Below are 21,045 nucleotides of genomic sequence, written 5' to 3' on the forward strand. Positions count from 1 at the left end.
CCTTTTAAACAAAATCGTTTCTCCTGAAATCCAGATTGACTAATTGCTAATTTGTTTTGAGTCAAGGACTCCTAGAGTCTTTGTGAAGCTCCTTTGCATTTAAACACTTATAGTGGAGGTATGCTCACTACCTGAGAAGCAGCCCATTTCAAAATTCTGGCAACTTGTGGAGTTAAAAAGCTCCTCCTTATACCAAGCCAGATTGACCTCCTGTAGCTTTCACCAATTTGGTCTTAGATCTACTCTCTGGAGAGACACAAAATAAACTTAATCCCTCTACTAGACAGCTAATCTCTTTATATGATTCTCTTAAAAGAAATTGCAGTGACTCAGGCTACAATTCTATCAAGGATATAATAAACCCAATACCTTTCCCTCCTCCTTGCAATGGCAGAGTAAGCCTATATGAGTATATTTATCATGCTGGGAGAGGGGAAAATGCTCCTCCCTGGCAGGCCCTGGATGAGAGTCTGGAAAAGGGTAGTGTGGACAGGCAGGCTTTCTCAGATTTTCCTCTCTGTTATGATAACCCGCAGCCTTCTCCTGGCTAAAGTACATGTCTGGCCCCAGAGGCTCTCCTCTTAGTCTGTGTCAGAGGTCCAGGGTTCTTTTGTGTGCTTTAGAATCCTGAGAATTCTCCACAGGACCCCACCCCCTGAAATTTTGATTTAGAAGAAATGAAACAGGCCCAGTAATCTGTATTGTAATAAGCATTCCAGGTGCAATTATCCTTACTACATTTGTAGAAACACCAAACTAAGTAAAGAAAAAAAAATATGAGTAAAAAAATACTTTGTGTCTTGGGTTTTATTCAACTGGAAAGCACATACATTCAACATTTAACCTATTGGTCCTATCCATTTACATTAAATTATTAAATTCCATGTTATTAAATAATAAAACACTTTTAAGTAATTTATTGTTCATCTAATAATAATCATCAAGTCTATCAAAATTCTCCCAGAATATGAAGGGAACTAATAACATCATCTGCAGGTAACAGAATGATAAACTGAAGTGTTTGTTGGGAAGCATTCAATGGGGGCCTTAAGAAGGGAGCCAGGCTCCTGCACTGCAGCCTATTGCTTGTCTCAGGTGGCCAAGAGAGCAGGACGTAGGGCCAGATTTGAGAAACTTTACAGGGAGAGTACATTTTGGTTCAACACTTAGCTGATCAATCTCGTGATTGAAGCTAACATAAAAAAATCACACCTGCATAAGCACCACCACATATCCTATGTAATTCTGTGGGAATTCTAATAAAGCTATAGAGGGATTCCAGTATACGGGTTACAACAAGTTACAACATTTCACAGTAGACTAAATACCTGGGGAGTTTAGTTATGCAAAGAAAATCCTCCTTCCTTTGAGAACAACAGCTTATTTCTTTTCAAAATAGCTGCTGTGGTTCTTTTACAAATATAAAGGGTGTCTCGTCTCTAACTCAGCCTTGAAGTAATGCTATCCCAAGGCAGCCCTGGTGACCTTGTTTCCTTATGGCAAAGTGAACCCATGTCCTACCCAGTAATTTAGCACTTAGTAAACTGACTAAAAATGTTGAGCAACAAATTTAGTAAAAGGTTTTGGTGATAGGAACTTACTTTCCTTCCTTTTTTTTTTTTTTTTTTTTTGGAACTTACTTTCCTAATTAAGATACTTCATGCATGTTTGTTGCAAAATAAAATTATTTTAGAATAAATGCAGCGAGGGCATCTAACTTTCATTTTCTGTCAGGGATGAAGGCTTTCACTGGTTCGCTGACCTTCCTCTTCTTCCTGGAGCTCTCAGAACTTTGCTGACTGTACGCGAAATTCATTCTTTGAATCTGTGAGAATCACCAGAGAGGCACAATTCAGGAGAGGTTTTGACGTCTGCACAAGGCATATACAAGACAGGTAGACCAAGCATTAATCCCTCTAGCTGCATAACGGATCCAAACCTGCTTTCTGTGGGCTGGTTTGGCCCTACATAGAGGCCCTGCTGCTAGTATCAGAGTCTCATATTCCAAGTTTCAGGAGCTAAGGTCCCCTGGAGGCAGACAGTTTCAGGGACAGTTTTTTTGGCTCTCTTCATTCAGGACATTCAACTCTTAAGGGAAGAGTTGTCAAGGTATGGGGCCAATAAGGAGCAATTAAGGGTCAGGAGAGATCTAGGGCTCTGATTGCTTTAGAAACAAATATAATTGAGGTCCCAATTTCAGTTATCAGAAATATACGGCCTTATCCTTTCTATCATATGTTCAGATTAATGAATTAGGAAGGACCATGGCTCTTCTTTCTGCTTGAAGAGAAGTTTATGTTATTGATTAAAGGAGAGTTAGTGAATCATCATAGATATATATATTTTCCCATTGGGCTCAGCTTTGGTAAAGATTTTTAAATTTATTTTTGCTTAACTAAGTAAACAAATGGTTGTATTATAATCTGTCAGACAATCCCTAATGCCTAAAATTCCAAGAAACACATAGAGTTTTTATATTTTCCAGCCACTAGATGGGAGGAAAGGGTTTTCAATATCCTCTGTTCTTTCTTTGGTAGGAAAATGGAATAAAATAGATATTTTTAAGCAAGGCTGGTCAGGATATCTAGTAAAGTTTCCAACATTACCCTTTTTTTCTGTTATAGATACAGGTTATTGTTACTATTGATATGTTACTACTACAAAATAGTGGAAATGTCAATAAAGTACTTAAGTACCAAAGACTGGATCTACAGACACCTAATTTAATCACTATTTTTCTTTTATTTTAAAATGCATTTGAATTTCAGATCTCAGAAACCACAAATTCTCTTTGGCTTAAACTAAGACATCGATTATATAGAGAGAATACTGAAACTCTGAGAAAATAAATAGAACTGTTCATCAAATAACTGTTTGGCTTAGATATGTAAAAGTTTGAAATGGTTTGTTCTAAAGGAAAAGAAATAGCACCATAAAACCAAGCACAAAAACCAATTTCTTTATCTAGGAGATGAATTTGTTACAGTGTGACTGTAAGAAAAGCACTTGGTAAAATTCAGTTTTTCTAGAAATGTTGCTTGGGCACGGTTTCTGTTCAAATGAAATTTCCCTCACTTCGATCAAGTCTGGGTATACTGAGAAGAAAGGGAGATGAAAGGGATCCCTGGATCCCTGGGTGGCTCAGCGGTTTAGCACCTGCCTTTGGCCCAGGGCGCGATCCTGGAGTCCCGGGATCAAGTTCCGCATTGGGCTCCCGGCATGGAGCCTGCTTCTCCCTCTGTCTGTGTCTCTGCCTCTCTCTCTCTCTAATAAATAAATAAATCTTAAAAAAAAAAAGGGGAGATGAAAAAAAAAGAAGAAAGGAAGATGGATGTACAAATCCTCAAACGACAAGTTGGTCTGATGGTTTAGTAGTTTTGTTTTCTCTGTCTTCTTGACTCAAAAGTAAACCAGAGTTTTATTACAAGTTTAAGAACTGTAAGTTTATTGCAATGAGTTAATCAAAACATCTTTAATAATGTATACAATCTCAAGGTAACCGGTGAAGCCTGGGAACTCTCAAAGGTTTATGGGAAACTAGTGGGTTCAAAAGCAAGTATGTGATCAGTCAAGGGACACTTTCTAACATAGATGAATAATCTATATGAACTATATAAACAAACAAATTTATCCATACAAACATTTTGGGGTGTATTCCAAATGGCTGAGTTTGCATATTTGATGCCAAAGCCAACCAGGCAAGCAAAGGGCCCGTGATCAGGCAGTCTAGACAGATTACCTGTGTGATGTGAGCAACAATGGATGATCATCAAGTGATTTCTAATGCACGTCATATTATATTTTAAACAGCTAGCCTTTAGAGTGTTCCTTTATATAGATTAACAAGAGGCTACTATGATCCACTTACCAATAAAGCCTCAGGAGTACATCTGGAAAAAGCCCTGAAGTTTGCAGATCTCCAAAAGGGCCCTGCACACTTCCCTCTGGACTTTGCCCTTAATGCCCACTCATATGCTCTGCTTCTCCCTTCCTCACCAGGCCCAGGGTCAGCCCTGGAGTTTCCTCTGCCTACTGGCCTTCATGACATCTCTAGGGCTGTGTTCTGTTCTGACCCCTTTTGTGGCATTTACTACATGGTATTATAAGGCCTACTTACTAGTCTCCTCATCCAGAGATAAACCCATTTCGGTTAGCCACAATATCTTAGTTATCTTTGTAGTCCCAGTTCCTGGCACCTGGTAGGTGCTCTTAAATTACTGGCTGAATGAATGAGTGCATTTTGAAGCTGAATTTAAGCCAGGCACTGTGCTAGGCACTCAGACCATATCTCTAGTGATATAAAGATGAATAAAACACAGTCATTTTCAGGGATCAAGTATTATAGGAAGAGGCCTTAAACACATTAGTATAACATAATGCAATACAACATAATAGAAAAGAGCCACAACAGACATTCATTCATCCAGCAATTATTTCTTGACTGTCAGCTCTGTGCATGGTTCTGTTGTAGGTGCTTGGGACACATTAGTAAGCAAAGGAAATAAAAATCCCTGCTGTGTGGATTTGACAATTCAGCCATGTTACTTTTTTGGCCTAATAATTTCCAAAGACATTTCACTGTTTTTAGGACAAAGTCCAAAGTCGATACTTTGGCTTTTCCATATACCATTAGTGATTCCTTACATTTCTAGGGAGGGAGAGGTGTCACACGTTGGCTATAAGACCCTGATGAAGGCTATGTCCTCTTTCCTCAGAATGTTCACACCTGCAACTCACACACTCATCCACTGTGGCAGGCTGCTTGAGGGGGCTACCAAGCCCATGAATACCTCTGTTAGAACCACCACCACCCCCCCCCAAAGCCTGGCTCTGCCCAGCAATACCACCCTTACCTCCTCACTTGACCTGTCACTCTCTCTCAGTTTTCTCATAGCTGATTTCTTCCTGATTCTAGACCTTTGTGCATGATGTTCCTTCTACCTAAAATGCTCTTTCTCCTCAATCTCTTTGCCTAGTAAGTTAATACTCATTCTTTAGATTCAGGTGAAAAATTATTTCCTCAAAGAAATGTTCCCTACCTTTAGGTAAGGGTCCCCCAATCATAAGTTCTTAATAGAGCTCCAGGAGATCAGGGACATGCCTGTCTTGGTCATGACTTACACATAGTGGGAGGTCAACAGATATTTCTCAATGAATAAATGGATGAAGTACTCTTCAAAGAGTACTCTGCCTGCAGTGTAGAAAGGTACTGGAAGCAACAAGTGGACACAGGGTGATGAGTCACACTGTTGTAGTAGTCTGGTGATAACTTGGGTGACAGTGCAGATAAAGAGAAGTCAATACTGAGAAAAAAAATTTAGAAGGTAAAGTCAGAAGGATGGCCAACTGGATATGACAGTAAAGAACAGGTAGGCAGGTCAATAGTGACTCCCAGCTTCTAGTTATCTAACTTCAAGGATGAAGGTATTGTTCTCTTAGGTAAAGAACAATGGAAGTTTTGAACTTGCTAAATTTGAAGCACATGTGAAACCCCAAGTGGACATATTGAATAGGCAGCTATATATGGAAGTCTGGAGCCCAGGAAAGAGGTCTGGGATGAGGATGTAAAATTGAGAGTCATCAGCATATGGAAGCTAATTAATGCCAGGGGTGGGGAAGAGTTTGCTTATTGAGAGATCAGAACATGAGAAGGAAAAGGGCCAAGACATAGCCTTAAGGAACTCTAACATTTAGATTAGGTGGAACATAAACCAACAAAGGAGATTAAGGAAGAGATATAAAAGAAGAATAAAGGCCAAGGGAAGAGAGTTCTAAGAAGGAGTGGAGAAACTAAAAGAGATAATGGTGGTGGTCAGTAGTGTCAGTTGCTGAGAGGTCAAGAAAGATGGAGACAGAAATATATCCACTTGATTTAACCGCATGGAGGTTATTAAGTGCATTGAATTCGTGGGGGCAGAAGTCACCTTGAAGTCACTTGAAAAGTACATAAAAATAAAAGAAATCGAGACAGCAAGTATACAACATTTTATAAAGGTCAAGAAGGAGGGGCAGCCCTGGTGGCACAGTGGTTTAGTACCACCTGCATCCTGGGGTGTGATCCTGGAGACCCAGGATCGAGTCCCATGTTGGGCTCCCTGCATGGAGCCTGCTTCTCCCTCTGCCTGTGTCTCTACCTCCCTCTCTCTCTCAAATAAATAAATAAAACATAAAAAAAAAAAAGTCAAGAAGGAGGAGGGCACCCGGATGGCTCAGTTGGTTAAGCATCTGACTCTTGATTTCAGCTCAGGTCAAGATCTCAGGGTTTTAAGATCAAGCCCCATGTTGGGCTCTGTGGCAGGTATGGAGCCTGCTTATGATTCTCTTCTTCTTCCTCTACCCATCCCTATCTCTTAAAAAAATAATAATAAGAGGGAGTAACCAATTCAGCCTGGGAAATGTAGAAAAGCCTTCTTAGCAAAAGAGGGACACTGAGCTGGGTCTTAAATAATGAGTAAGAGTTCACCAGTCTGGAGATGGTGAGGGAGTGGGGTAAGAAAGGTCATTATAGGCAGAAGGTTCAGCATGTTAAAGACACTGAATCATGAAAAAACATGCAAGATATATGAGACAGTGAGAAATATCCCTTTATTAGATTGGCTCTTAGGGTTAAGTGTTATTTATCCAATATATTCCTGTTAAAAATATAAATTCCCCTGGAATTATTACTCAATATGATGTTAGTGTAAATTAACTCATCAAACAGTCTCCGAGTGGCAGCCTGCTGAAAGCAGGCCTTGATAGGCTTTGGAAAGCAGACAGATAAGTTTCAATATAGAAAGAGCAGTTCAGGGTACAGTACTTTGCATTAGGAGGTAGATCTGTGTGGGGAGCCAAGGAGGAGGAGGCAGCCCCAGGCAAGCAGGAAATACTGTAAGTACTTTATGTGCCTGGGGTGAGATGAGAGTGCAGTGAATTTTGCTTACTTTAAAATTATTTGTCAGGTCATATCTGACAAAATGTTTTCCCTTTAGAAAACTAGTCTTTACCAGTATAGATTTATAATCAAGTGTTAAGCATGGAATCTTTGGATTTGGAAGTTCCCAGATCAAGAAATTTTATGGTTCAGAGAGGGTGTGTGCCCCTATAAATAAGTTATAGCTGTGATGTTAGTTTTGGTTCCTCTTTCTTAATATTTATCTTTTTTTTTGGCACAATGAAAGATAAATCAACAGTGATTACAAAATAAATACTATTAGAATAAATGTAGCTCAGGTTAACACTGAGATGAATGAGCAGTAAGAAATTCTTCCCTCCAACTCCAGCAGATCTGGGAGCTCTCTTTTATATTGGAAAATGTCTCATGTTTTACTGGGGCTTATGAAGGGTTTGCCCATTCATTTGCTTTCTTGACTTCCTGAAATTTATCACCAGGGTTCTGGACCATGGCTATTTAGGAGGTAAATATGTATTCTCCTTAGAGTCATAACCATGTGTTTCCATTAATCTCCAAAAGTTATTATTACATCAATTCTTCTTTTCTCCATATGTTCTAAAGCATCATATAGCTTTAAGAGCTCTAGAATTAATTCAGTTATTCAACAAAACTTTGGGGGCACCTTCTCTGTGCCAGATATTGTGCTAAGCACTAAAAATACAAAGCTGCTCAAGGCACACTCCAAGTATGTGGGTCTGGTAGGGAGAAACAAACTGATTACAGATGAAATGACAGTCATGTATAAGGTACACCAGAGGTTCTAGGAAGATCTTATTAGCTCGTCCTGAGGAAGCCTGATGAGGCTTCAAAGGGGATGTAAAGTTTGCACTAAATAGTGCAAGATGAGCAGACGTTCACCAGGCAAATGGCATTAGAAATTGAAGTTGCAATGGAATATTACTCAGCCATTAGAAATGACAAATACCCACCATTTGCTTCGACGTGGATGGAACTGGAGGGTATTATGCTGAGTGAAATAAGTCAATCGGAGAAGGACAAACATTATATGGTCTCATTCATTTGGGGAATATAAAAAATAATGAAAGGGACTAAAGGGGAAAGGAGAAAAAATGAGTGGGAAATATCAGAAAGGGAGAGAGAACATGAGAGACTCCTAACTTTGGGAAACGAACAAGGGGTGGTGAAAGGGAGGTGGGTGGGGGGTGGGGGTGACTGGGTGATGGGCACTGAGGGGGGCACTTGATGGGATGAGCACTGGGTATTATGCTCTATGTTGGCAAATTGAACTCCAATTTAAAAAAAAAGATTTCAGGGATCCCTGGGTGGCGCAGCAGTTTAGCGCCTGCCTTTGGCCCAGGGCACAATCCTGGAGACCCGGGATCGAGTCCCACGTTGGGCTCCCAGTGCATGGAGCCTGCTTCTCCCTCTGCCTATGTCTCTGCCTCTCTCTCTCTCTCTGTGACTATCATAAATAAATTTAAAAAGTTAACAAAAAAATAAATAAATAAAAAAAAGATTTCAGAATGCCCCCCCCAAAAAAAAGTAAAATAAAAATTAAAAATAAAAAAGAAATTGAAGTTGCCAGGAGAACATTCTAGACAAAAGGAGCACAGGCACAGGATTAGAAAGCAGAATACCTACGGAGAATTGGGAATAGTTCAGTGGGACTAATAGAAAGGGGATAGTGTGGTGGGCTGGATCAGACAATGTCCTTCTCTGAACTTTGGACTTTCTATGGTCAGACTTCCCTGAATGCGCCCAATCTTGTCTGATCTCAGAAACTAAGCAGAGTTGTGCCTGGTACTTGGATAGGAGAATGAGTGACAAAGGATGAGTGCATGAAGTTTGGACTTTGTACTGTATTGGAATGTTATGGAAAGATTCTAAAAGCAGATTTGTTTTAGACAGATCCTTATGACAGTAAAGGGTACACTGGACAGGAATGAGATGAGACAAAAAGCAATGAGGCTACTTCAGAAGATAATTGATCTGAGCAATAATAAGAGCAACAGTGAAGTCAGAGAGGAGAGGACTAATAAGACAGAGGGCTGAGGACAGAGAGAATGAACGCCTGAATCCAAATCCTAACATGACTTAACCATTCACTGAAATGAATACAGGGATAGCAAATAAATGAGTAAAAAATGACAAAAATTATCCAAGTTTCTGGTAATGGCATTGACAAGATAAGAAATAGAGGAAGGTCCGGGGTGAGTGGTGGGAACATTGTGGGGAGGATGGATGGAGAAATAATTGACTGTTTTTGAGATTCTGAATTGGGAGTGAGATATCCAAATGAAGATGTCCACCAGGGTACTTATTACGCGACTTGGAGCTCAGGGTGGAGGAAACGGCATCAAGAGGACATACAGAAAGATATATTACTTTGGACAAAAGATGGGATATTACTTGAGGTCTGGGAGGAAGTAAAAGTGGATATAGATAGAGTATATTTTTAAATATAGGAACAGGAAGTTGAATGATTCATATTTGATGGTCATAATTATTTCTACAAAGTAGAATTTAGGTCATCCACTTAGGGAGGGAATTGGTCTTGGGTGGTGCTTAAGATACTTAAGTGTTGAAAGTTTGAACAATGAGAAAGGCAGCCAATAAAGAGACATTTAAAGCTAATATAAACTGTTGCTAAGATCTGGATAGCTATAAGATATATAACTTCAAAATTAAAATATTTGTTTGACATATTAATAATTTTGCTTTTTACAAACATTTGGATGCTTACAATAGACCATATATTGCACTAAGAGCATCACAAATATGATCTCATTTATTCCTTACAAATAACTGTGTGAGTGCAGGGAGGGGTTTTTATTCCTCTTTTACAGATGTGGAAACTGAAGCTCAGAGAAGTGAAATGACTTAATCAGTTCGCACAGTTATTAAGTCGAAGTCTTGAACCCAGGTCTCCTGATTTCGAATTTAGTGCTCCTTACAATTTATTTCTTCATCCTAAAGGGGAAAACAAAAGTCGGAAATTGCAGGAGATCTCTATTCAGAGTTCTTAGTCTTCTCCTGGGGTTGACTCTTTTTGGGCATAACCTAACAGGACCTTAAAGTAAAGACAGCCAAAGCTGAATTCATTTTTTTCCTTTGTAACCAATTTTTCCTCATAACTTTTCAATTTCTATTAATCACCATTTCCCAGTCATCAATGGTGGAAAATATAATCACCTTAGATTCTTCTCTCATCTAATGCCTACACAGAATTCTTGTAATGAGTAAATGGAATAGCACAGATGCAGCACCACACATATACAAGTCATTCAGTGACTGACAGCTGTTGCCATTCCTACTGCCACAGGCATCCTCTACTCTAGCAAAACTGGATTGTTGGTGGGTTGGATTAGGAGGCTGAAAAATGAGCTGCCAATATATGTCCATGTCCTAATCCTTAGAACCTATGAACATTATTTTATATGGCCAAAAGGGGGGGCAGATCTTTGCAGATATGATTAATGATTTTGAGATAGAGAGGTTATCCTGGATTATCCAGGTAGACTCTACATATAATCACATGTATCCTTATAAGAGAGAAGCAGAGAGAAACTTGAACACAAAGACAACAACACGACCTCCTAAGCAGAGACTGGAGTGATATGGGCATAAGCCAAGGAATGCCAGCAGCTACCAGAAACTGAAAAGAGGCAAAGAACAGAATTTCCCCTAGAGTCTGCAGAAGGAATTTGAATGTGCCTACACCTTGATGTCAGCCACTGACACTGATTTTGGACTTCTGGCCTCTAGTGAAAGAATAGATTTGTAATGTTTTAGGCCATAAAATTTGTGGTAATTTGTTATAGCAGTCCTATGAAACTAATAGTTACATTCTCCAAACACACCTCATTCTTTTCCCTCTTCACTATTTCCTGCACTTCAGAAAACAGAAATCTTCTATGACTTATTCTCTTTTAAAGTTTGAATAATTCCTTCAAGGTCAATCTCTAAAAGTATTTCATCCACAGACTTTCCTAACTCCTTTAATATGCTATGACCTTTCTTTCTTGAGCAAATCTCCACATCATGTTTTTGTAATTGTGTTTTTCTGACCACGTAAATGTTTGTAAACAATTTTTCCTTTACATGGATTTGGGTTTAAGTTCTTTAGGAATTCATTTGTATTAAAATTACAGTTTTAGGCTCTGCAATATTACACTGCAATGCCTTCGTCAGTGTCTTTCACACAATAGGTGTCAATAGCTCTTTTGCTACCTACCTCTACTATCTATGAAAGTGTTCAATTACATAGTTGTTCATATAGCCTAAAGCTGCACTATTACAGTAGCCATTAGCCGCATGTGACCATCTAAATTTAAATTAATCAAAATTAAATAAAATTTAAAATTCAACTTCTTAATTGTATTAGCCACATTTCAAGTGTTCAGTACCCACATTACACATAACTGATACAGAACATTTTCATCATCACAGAAAGTTCTGTAGGACACAATTGCTTTATAGTGGCAATCTGGATATAATCTAAGCAAACAGAAAGTTTCCTTGGGACCATGGTGACAATAGGAATACAGAAGCAAAATGTAAAAATGTCGATTTTCCCAAGATTATTTTATCAAGTCAGTGTAATCCCAGTCAAAATTCCAGTAGTATGTTTGTTGGAACTTAGTAGGCTGATTCTAATAGTCACCTAGAGGAGAAAATGTATAGGAAATCTTAAAAAATAAAAAAATAAAAGAACTCCGAGGGGAAAGGAGTTGCCCTACCAGATAACAAAACATAATACAAAGTTAGAGTAATTAACACATGACAGCAGTAATATAGGAGTAGACATATGGAAAAGTGAAATAGAACAGCAAGTCAGAAAACAAACCTATGTACATATGAGGCTTTACTTTTAGATAAAAGTGGCATTCAAATTAGCAGGAAAGGGCAGAAAATTTAAGTAGTATTAATACAATGGGAAAACATTCTCACAACGGGAAAAAAAAAACCCCAGCTAATTTAAGAAGGAAAAAGTAAAAAGCAAAGCTATAAACTTATTAGAAGAAAATATAGAAAATTTTGCTTATAACTTCAGCATTGGAAAGACCTTTTCAAGCAAGATATAAAATAATAAAACCATGGAAAGACATCCCATGTGTCTTAATTGGAGATTTCAATATTGTTAAGATGTCAATACTACACAAAGATATTTACAGATTGGGAACAATCACTGTGAAAATCCTAGTGACTTTTTTTGGGCAGAAATAGAAAATCCATTCATAAATTCAATGGAATTTCAAAGCTTCGCAAAATACCAAAACTATCTTGAAAAGAAAAACAAATTTGGGAGGCCTTTGGATACTCACACTTTGAATTTCAAAACTTATTACAAAGCTACAGCAATCAAAACATGTTGTACTGGTGTAAAGACAGATAGGCCAAGGAATAGAATGGAGAGACCAGAAATACACTTGACCAAATGATTTTCAACAAGGGTGTCCAGAGCATTCATGGGGAAAAGAAAGTCTTTCAACAAATGGTGTTGAGAAAATTGAATATCTGCATGTAAACTAATGAAGTTGGATCCTTACACCACATACAAAAATTACTCAAAATGGATTGAAAAGGGGCATCTGGATGGCTCAATCAGTAGAACATGTAGCTCTTGATCTCGGGGTTGTGAGTTCAAATCCTATGATGGGCATAGAGTTTACTTTAAAAATAAATAAATAAATAAATAAATAAGGTGCCTGGGTGGCTCAGTTGGCTAAGCATCTGCCTTCAGCTCAAGTCGTGATCCTGGAGTCCTGGGATCAAGCCCTGAGTGAAGTTGGGCTTCAGTTCCCTGCTCAGCAGGGAGTCTGCTTCTTCTTCTCCCTCTGCCGTTCCCCACCCTTTGTGCACTCTCTCATAAATAAATAAAATATCTTAAAACACACACACACCAAAAATCTTTTTTTTTAAAAAAAGAAAAGCTAAAAAAAAAAGTATTGAACATCTAAACATAAGAGCTAAACCCACAAAACTCACAGAAAAAAACATGAGGGGAAGCTCATGACATTGGATTTGGCAAGAATTTCTTAGATATGACACCAAAACAGAAGGAACAGAAGAAAAAATAAATTGGACTTTATCAAAATTAAAATTGTCCATCAAATAATACTATCAAAAGTGGATATATAACCCATGAAATAAGAGAAAATATTTGCAAATAATTATATCTGATAAGAGATTAATATCCAGAATATATAAAGAGCTTCTACAATTCAACAACAACAAAACAACAACCTGATTAAAAACTGGGCAAAGGACTTGAATAAGCATTTCTCCAAAGAAGATACACAAATGGCCAAGAAGCAAATGAAAAGATTCTCAACATCACTAATTATTAGGGTCAAATCCACAATGAGAGCACCTGGGATCTAGTCCCACATCAGGCTCCCCTTCAGGGAACCTGTTTCTATGTCTCTGCCTCTCTCTCTATGTGTCTCTCATGAATTTAAAAAAAAAAAAAAACACCCACAATGAGATACTACTTCATACCCATTAGGATGGCTATTATTTTTTTAAGGACCGAACAGAAAATTAAAGTATTGGATGGGTGCCTGGGTGGCTCAGTTGGTTAAGTGTTTGCCTTCGGCTCAGGTCATGATCACAGGGTCCTGGGATCAAGCCCTGCATCAGGCTCTCTCCTCAGCAGGGAGTGTGCTTTTCCCTCTCATCTGACCCTCACCAAACCTCCCTCTCCACCCCTGCTCATGCTCTCTCTCTCAAATAAATAAAAAAATCTTAAAGAAAAAAAAAGCAAAAAAAGTATTGGGGATGACATGGAGAAACTGGGAACTCTTAGTGTTGCTGGCGAAAATGTAGAATGGTATAGCTACTATGGAAAATGGTATGGGGGTGCCTGGGTGGCTCAGTTGGTTGAACATCTGACTTTGGCTCAGGTCATGATCTCAGGGTCCTGGGATAAAGCCTCCACCTACCAGACTCTGCGCTCAGTGGGGAGTCTGCTTGTCTCTCTCCCTCTGCCCCTCCCCCCTCTCCTTCTCTCTCTCTTACATATAAATAAATAAAATCTTAAAAAAAAAAAAAAAAGAGGGATCCCTGGGTGGCGCAGCGGTTTAGCGCCTGCCTTTGGCCCAGGGCGCGATCCTGGAATCCCGGGATCGAATCCCACGTCGGGCTCCCGGTGCATGGAGCCTGCTTCTCCCTCTGCCTGTGTCTCTGCCTCTCTCTCTCTCTCTGTGACTATCATAAATAAATAAAAATTAAAAAAAAAGAAAAGGGGTGCCTCAGTGGCTCAATTGGTTAAGCATCTGCCTTCAGCTCAGGTTATGATTTCAGGGCCCTGGGATCGAGTCCCACATGGGGCTCCCTACTCAGCGAGGAGTCTGCTTCTTCCTTCCTCCTTCTTGTGTTCTCTCTCACTTTCTCTCTCTCTCTCTCTCAAATAAATAAAAAAATTAAAAAGAGAGAAAATAGTATGGCAATTCCTGATAAAATTAAAGATAGAATTACCATATGATCCAGCAATTCCACTTCTAGGTACATATCTAAAAGAACCAAAAGCAGAAACTTAAACAGCTATTTGTACACCCATGTCAATAGCAGCATAATTCACAATAGGCAAAATGTAGAAGCAACCCAAATGTCCATCAGTGGATGAGTTGGTAAACAAAATGCAGCATACACAGATAATGTAACATTATTTAGTCATAAAATTGAAGGAAATTCTGACACATGCTACAACATGTATGAACCTTGAGGATACTAAGCTAAGTGAAATAAGCCCAGATACAAGAGAATAACTATTGTATGACTTCACTTATATGAGGTACCTAGTCGAATTTATAAAGGCAGAAAGTAGAATGGTGGTTACCAGGGGCTAGGGAGACATAGGGAGTTATTTAATAGATATGAAGCTTCAGTTTGGGAAGATGAAAAAGTTCTGGAGACTGATGGTAGTGATGGTTCTAAAACAATGGGAATGAACTTAATGCTATTGAACTGTACATTAAAAATAGTTAAAATGGGGACTCCTGAGTGGTTCAGTCAGTTAAGCATCTGCCTTCAGTTTGGGTCATGGTCCCAGAGTCCTGGGATCGAGCCCCATGTTGGGCTCTCCGCTCAGAGGGCAGCCTGCTTCTCCCTCTCCCCCTGCCTGCTGCTCCCCATTTGTGCTCTATCTCTGTCAAATAAATGAATAAAATCTTTCAAAATAAAAATAGGTAAAATTATAAATAAATTTTATGTTATATATGTTTTACTACAATTTTAAAAAGTGGTATTTTTCTTTTCTTTTTCTTTTAAGATTTTATTTTTTTATTCATGAAAGACACAGAGAGAAAGGCAGAGATGCAGGCAGAGGGAGAAGCAGGCCCTAGGCAGGAAGCCTGATGTGGGACATGATCCTGAGACCACGGATCATGCCCTGAGCCAGGGGCAGGTACTCAACCGCTGAGCCACCCAAGGCTTCCCAAAAGGTGGCATTTTTTTTCTTAAAGATAATTTTTAAAAAGATTATTTAGGTGGTTCGCTCAGTTGAGTGTCTAGCTTTTAGTTTTGGTTCAGGTTCTGATCTCATGGGTCATGGAATAAAACCCCACATCAGGCTCCATGCTCAGTGGGGAGTCTGCTTGAAGATTCTCTCCCTCTGTCCCTTTCCCCTGCTCATCTGCACACATGCATGCACTCTCTTTCTCTTTCTCTCTCTCAAATAAATAAATACGTATTTGGAAAAAAAAAAAGATGAAACTATAAAGGAAAAACTATTTCTTGTGGAGGTAGTATCTCTGAAAAGGACAATCTGAATGATCTACAAAAACTTCAAATGACATATCCTCTGAACCCCAGGCAACTATGCTGGAGAAATGTTTTCCATGTGCCTTCACAGGGAGACATTACCTAAAATAATGTTCCCAAGGAAAAGCAAAAACAATTTAAGTGTTCCAGTAATAGCAGATAATCGAAATAAACCAGATCTTTACTATTAAGGAATGCTATGCAGTAGTTAAAAAGAGTGAGGTTAATCTATGTACACTAAAATAGAAAAAATCTCCAAGACATATGTTAAGAGAAAAAAGCAAGTTTCAGAAAAAGACAGTATCCCATTGTTTTTTTAATGTCCAAAAATCAAATATATGCACACATATATGTGTATATATGTGTATATATATATATATATATATATATATATATATATATATAGTACTGTTCAAAAGAAAAAGAATGGGGGCAACTTGCAGGCTCAGACAGAGAGGCATGAGACTCCTGATCTCAAGATCATGAGTTCGAGCCCCATATTGGGTGTAGAGATTACAATAAAAAATAAGTAAACTGGGGCACCTGGGTAGCTCAGTTAGTTAAGCATCAACTCTTGATGTTGGCTCAGGTCATGATCTCAAGGTCATGAGATCAAGCCCCACATCAGGCTCCATGCTCAGTGGGGAGTCGGCCTCAGATTCTCTCTCCCTCTCCCACTACCCACTCTGTGCTCTCTCTCTGATAAAAATAAATCTTTAAAAATTAATAAATAAACTTAAAAAACAAAAAAGGAAAAGAATTTAAGACACAAATACAAGCCACATAAAACTTCAAATTTTCTAGTAAATATATTTTTAAAAGGAAAAAGGAAAAAATCAACACAAAGTGAAAAGAAATGCGAAATTAAGAATTGTAATCATTGGGACTCCTCGGTGGCTCAGCAGTTGAGTATATGCCTTCGGCTGAGGGCATAATCCCAGGATCGGGGATCAAGTCCCATATTGGGCTCCTTGCAGGGAGCCTGCTTTTCCCTCTTCCTATGTCTCTGTCTCTCTCTCTCTGTGTCTCTCATGAATAAATAAAATCTTTAAAAAAAAAGAATTGCAATCATTGCTTTTATTTAATCCAGCATACCAAAAATATTATTTCAATATGTAATCAATGTAAAAATTATTGAGATACTTTACATTCTTTCCATTTTACACTATGTCTTCACAATCCAGTATATATTTTACACTTACAGCACATCTCAACTCAAATTAGCCACATTTTAAGTACTTAATAGCCCCATGTAGCTAGTGGCTATCATACTGGACAGCACATTTTGTGCGTGTGTTGTGCATGCACGTGCACGTGTGTGTGTGCATTTTAAATGCAAAGTTAAAGTATGGGATATCTTTATGGGTAGTTTTTGAATTATCTGTGAGAACATATTCATGTGCAACTTATATAAAGTTATATTAAAAATATGAAGTTCCATATTAATTTGCTTATTAATTCTGTTAAAAATTTTTTACTTGATATGTTTATAATCAACATGCTTAATATTCTTTTTGCTTTCCTTAATTTCAATATGATAAAAGTTTAATTGTGAAACTATTTTTGTTTGTAAACTAGAAAGGTAATAAAGGAACATAAAACAGACCGCATAGAAAATAAAGAGTGTAAACATAATCTTCATAATTTTTCATATTTATTACATGGTAGAATTATAATATTTTGGGTATATTAATAAATAAAGTGCATTATTAAAAATTTAAAAAGAACATTAAAAAACTTCAAGTTTATCTGGCTTACCTTTATAAATTATAAAATATTCTAAAATAGTATTAGATATTTTCAATAGAAGAATGTCAGTTACTTTCCTATTTTCAAATGCCTGAGTAATTAACTATTAATTCTGTGGTAGCCAAAGGCAGACATATAAAACACACATAAACAGGGGTGCCTCACTGGCTCAGTAGGTAGAGCATGCAACTCTTAATTTCAGGGTCATGAGTTTGAACCCCACGCTGGAGGTAGAGTTTACTTAAACACATACATATAAACACACTCAAGCACATACTTGAAGTAATTATAAAAATGAAAAAGCTGTTTCTTGGTTTTTGGCATGTAGAAGAAAACCTACAGGCAATGGCATGATGGTGTTATTAGATGTACTAAACTTGACATGGGTTTGCTGATTCTTCAAAAAAGAGATGAAGAGATAATAGAAACAGAATTGGAAATGTGATACCTTGCTTCTTATAGATTTGCTATACAGGTCAGCTGCTTGAATCTGAGTCTCTATAAAGTGTTTTAGCAGGTGTTGAAAGGAACATAGTATAACTGTAAGTACAGAAATGATTGTAGAGATAGGTCCCATAAAATGAACAGAAAAAGACCACTCTGGTATGAAGAGTGTCTCAAATGGAAGATATCTGTAGGTGTGATATCCAAATCTTAGTTCATAACTGCCTAATCTTTCTGGCAGGAAGGAGAGGGTAAAGTAGATGGCATGTAGGGGCTCTGCTCCCAACCTCCAATAGCTCTTCCATACAAGCTGGAGGCAGAATGGCAACGATACATTCACTCAGAAGTCATATTTTCACTTTAAATTGGCCCTGAGTTCACTCGAAGGGAAAAAGAAAAAAGAAAAAGAAAACCTCAAAAGAGAACTAGTTGGGTGAGAGGAAAGATAAGTTTTACATGAAGGGCAAACACCTAAACTTAAGTTGTTTTAAATTTTTAAGTAATCTCTACACCCTATGTGGGGTGCAAACTTCCAACACTGAGATCGAGTCACATGTTCCACTAACTGAACCAGCCAGACACCCCCAAACTTAATTTTTTATTTTACTTTTCTAGTAAATGGTGAAACATTTTCAGTTTCTAAACAAAATAAAAATAATATCTCTCTTTCTGATCTTTTATTTTTTTAACATATTGAATCTTCTCAGAATTTTCTAAGGTATCAGTTTAGTTTACATCTAGTTATATAATTGCCTGCTTCCATGTATTTGGTTTTATATTTCTATAATAATAACTAATACAGTCATATAGTAAGAAGTTTAAAAGGTAAAATAAAGGCAGACAGTGAGACTGTCCTTGCCATACCTGAACCACTCAATTCTCCCCAGAAGGCAACCGTTGTTCTCAGTTTCTTATACACCCTCCCAGAAACTGTTTTCATTTTGAAATCTACTGCACCACTAAACTCTTATAAAATTCCCAATATCACTCTCTTCTAATTGTTTTATTAAAACTGGACCAGGCCTGTCCACAGTATGAGTACATGAGGAAGTGGAGGGTTCTGACCATACAACAGACCTATCTGCAGGGTCACTCCTGGTCTCGTATCATATAAAGGTGGGTTTTTCTTCCTATTGCCTCCAGTTATCTTTCCCATGTAGACATCACATGATTTCCTCCTGACTAAAGGAAATGAAAGAGAACCAAAGACTGGAGGGGTAAAGGAGGAGGGTCAGGAAAGCAGAGATTCAAGATACCATCATGCTAAGTGTTGCAGTGGTGATGGGAGCAACAGGAAGGCACAATAGGGATGGACAGCAGTGTTTCAAGGTAGTGAGGAACACAGATGTGTAAACAATGAACCCTAACCAACATCTAACACAGCTAGGATGAAGTAAGGTCTAAATAAAGGTACAAGCAGTATGCTATAGGAATGTAGAGGGAAAAGAAGAATAGGGGGAAGGACTTCATAAATTAGCCCATGGCTGGTTGAACACGTCTGACAAGCTTTCTCTCAAACTGCACACATTTTCCCTGACTCAGGAAAACCTAGGGCTGGGAGAATGCCAGACCAGTATGCTGCAGCTCAGTCAGCAGGGAAGTCTTTTGGAACCAATATGGAGAGGGAAAACTAAGTTTAAAACCTTGCACACATGCAAAAATGTAAGGAATATTAATAAAAATTGCACTGAAGCTTACAACTGTTTTTTAGTTGTGAACCAGAGAAAAACACACAAACATTTTCAAAATCTTTAGTAATAAGGGGTGCCAGGAACTGCTCACCTACAGTGTGTCTATGTTTTAGGTATCCCTGGGATTGTGCAGTACACAATCAACATAACTATGCATGGCAACCCTGCTAGGACAAACATCAGTTTTTTGACTACCACTTTCTAAATTTCCCCATCACTAAATTTTTACTTGAGTTAGGGTATTCCTTTTAGCTAACATTTCCTATGACAAGAAAAAACAAACATTTAGAATGTTATGAATGTATTTCTTAAAAACCAAAGGTTGTTGAGTATAAACTGCAGTGTAGCTATGCTACAAAATATGGCTAAATTAAAATATGGCTAAATTATATACCAAAAGTATGACATACTGTACATATTTTCCAACCTATAAAGATTTTCCATGATAGGGTAAGGGCTGCTCAGTTTCAAATTAAACACCATTTATTTAGAATATTATTTAGAATGGAATAGTATTATTGTTGCAAGGCATCTGGCACATTTTTACTCTGAGGCTTTCAGAAAATAATGAGTAAAAGTTGAAAGTTTCTCCTTATTTAAGAAGAATTTTTCTGATTTTTCCCCCCATATCTTTCTTTTCAGTGCCATTATCTAATTCAGTAACGTACAGACAACCACCAATTTGGAAAACAACACGACAGCAGGTGATATAAAAGATAAGATGTAGGGCAGCCCAGGTGGCTCAGCGGTTTGGTGCCGACTTCAGCCCAGGGCGTGATCCTGGAGAGCTGGGATCGAGTCCCACATCGGGCTTTCTGCATGGAGCCTGCTTCTCCCTCTGCCTGTGTCTCTGCCTCTCTCTGTGTGTCTCTCATGAATAAATATATAAAATCTTAAAAAAAAGAAAAAGAAAAATATGATAAGGTGTGAAATTGATTTTTGTGTTTAAAGTTATGCCACTGTTGTCCCTAATTCCTGATTCTAATATTCCTTTTTTTAAAAAAAAGATTTTATTTATTTATTCATGAGACACACAGAGAGAGAGGCAGAGACAAGACACAGGCAGAGGGAGAAGCAGGCTCCATACAGGGAGCCCAACATGGGACCTGATCCGGGGACTCCAGGATCACGCGCCCGGCTGAAGGCAGGCGCTAAACCGCTGAGCCACCCAGGGATCCCTGATTCTAATATTCCTGATTAGGAAGTGTCTAAGTGAAATCAAGAAATATTTATCATCAGTAGACATGGCTGTGTTTTGTTCTTTTTGTGCTTTGCATTAATTGTTGAGTATGCAGGAACCAATTTTCTAAGTTATTTTTTTTAAGTTCGTGGGTATTGAGCTAATTCCTGGTGGTTTTTAGAATTTAGCCACATGTTCCCTTTTTTGCGGAAATATTTATGTTGGGGATTTCCACTAAGGGAATTAGAATTAATTGAGCTCTTTTTTGGGGGATAAAGCAGCTGAGGCCATATTTCTATTAGTGTCTTTTTTTCTTTCCCTAC

The 21,045-nt window shown here is 38.1% G+C and overlaps 1 protein-coding gene across 4 annotated transcripts in view; it reads right to left on the reverse strand.

Moving 5' to 3' along the window:
* Positions 1–810: 810 nt before the first annotated feature.
* The window catches only part of HORMAD2 (HORMA domain containing 2), an 86,927-nt gene continuing 66,692 nt past the window's right edge, over positions 811–21,045 (reverse strand). For 3 of the 4 annotated variants that reach the window (XM_041729323.1, XM_041729326.1, XM_041729325.1), the window contains one exon: positions 811–1,825. In XM_041729323.1, coding sequence (XP_041585257.1) covers positions 1,721–1,825 — 105 coding nt within the window. In that variant the 3' untranslated portion in view covers positions 811–1,720. Of the gene's footprint in view, positions 1,826–9,728; positions 9,866–21,045 lie in introns of those variants that run through there. The other variant, XM_041729324.1, reaches the window with a different exon arrangement.

Source organism: Vulpes lagopus, chromosome 14 (genome assembly GCF_018345385.1).
Source record: "Vulpes lagopus strain Blue_001 chromosome 14, ASM1834538v1, whole genome shotgun sequence".
Classification (NCBI taxonomy): Eukaryota; Metazoa; Chordata; class Mammalia; order Carnivora; family Canidae; genus Vulpes; species Vulpes lagopus.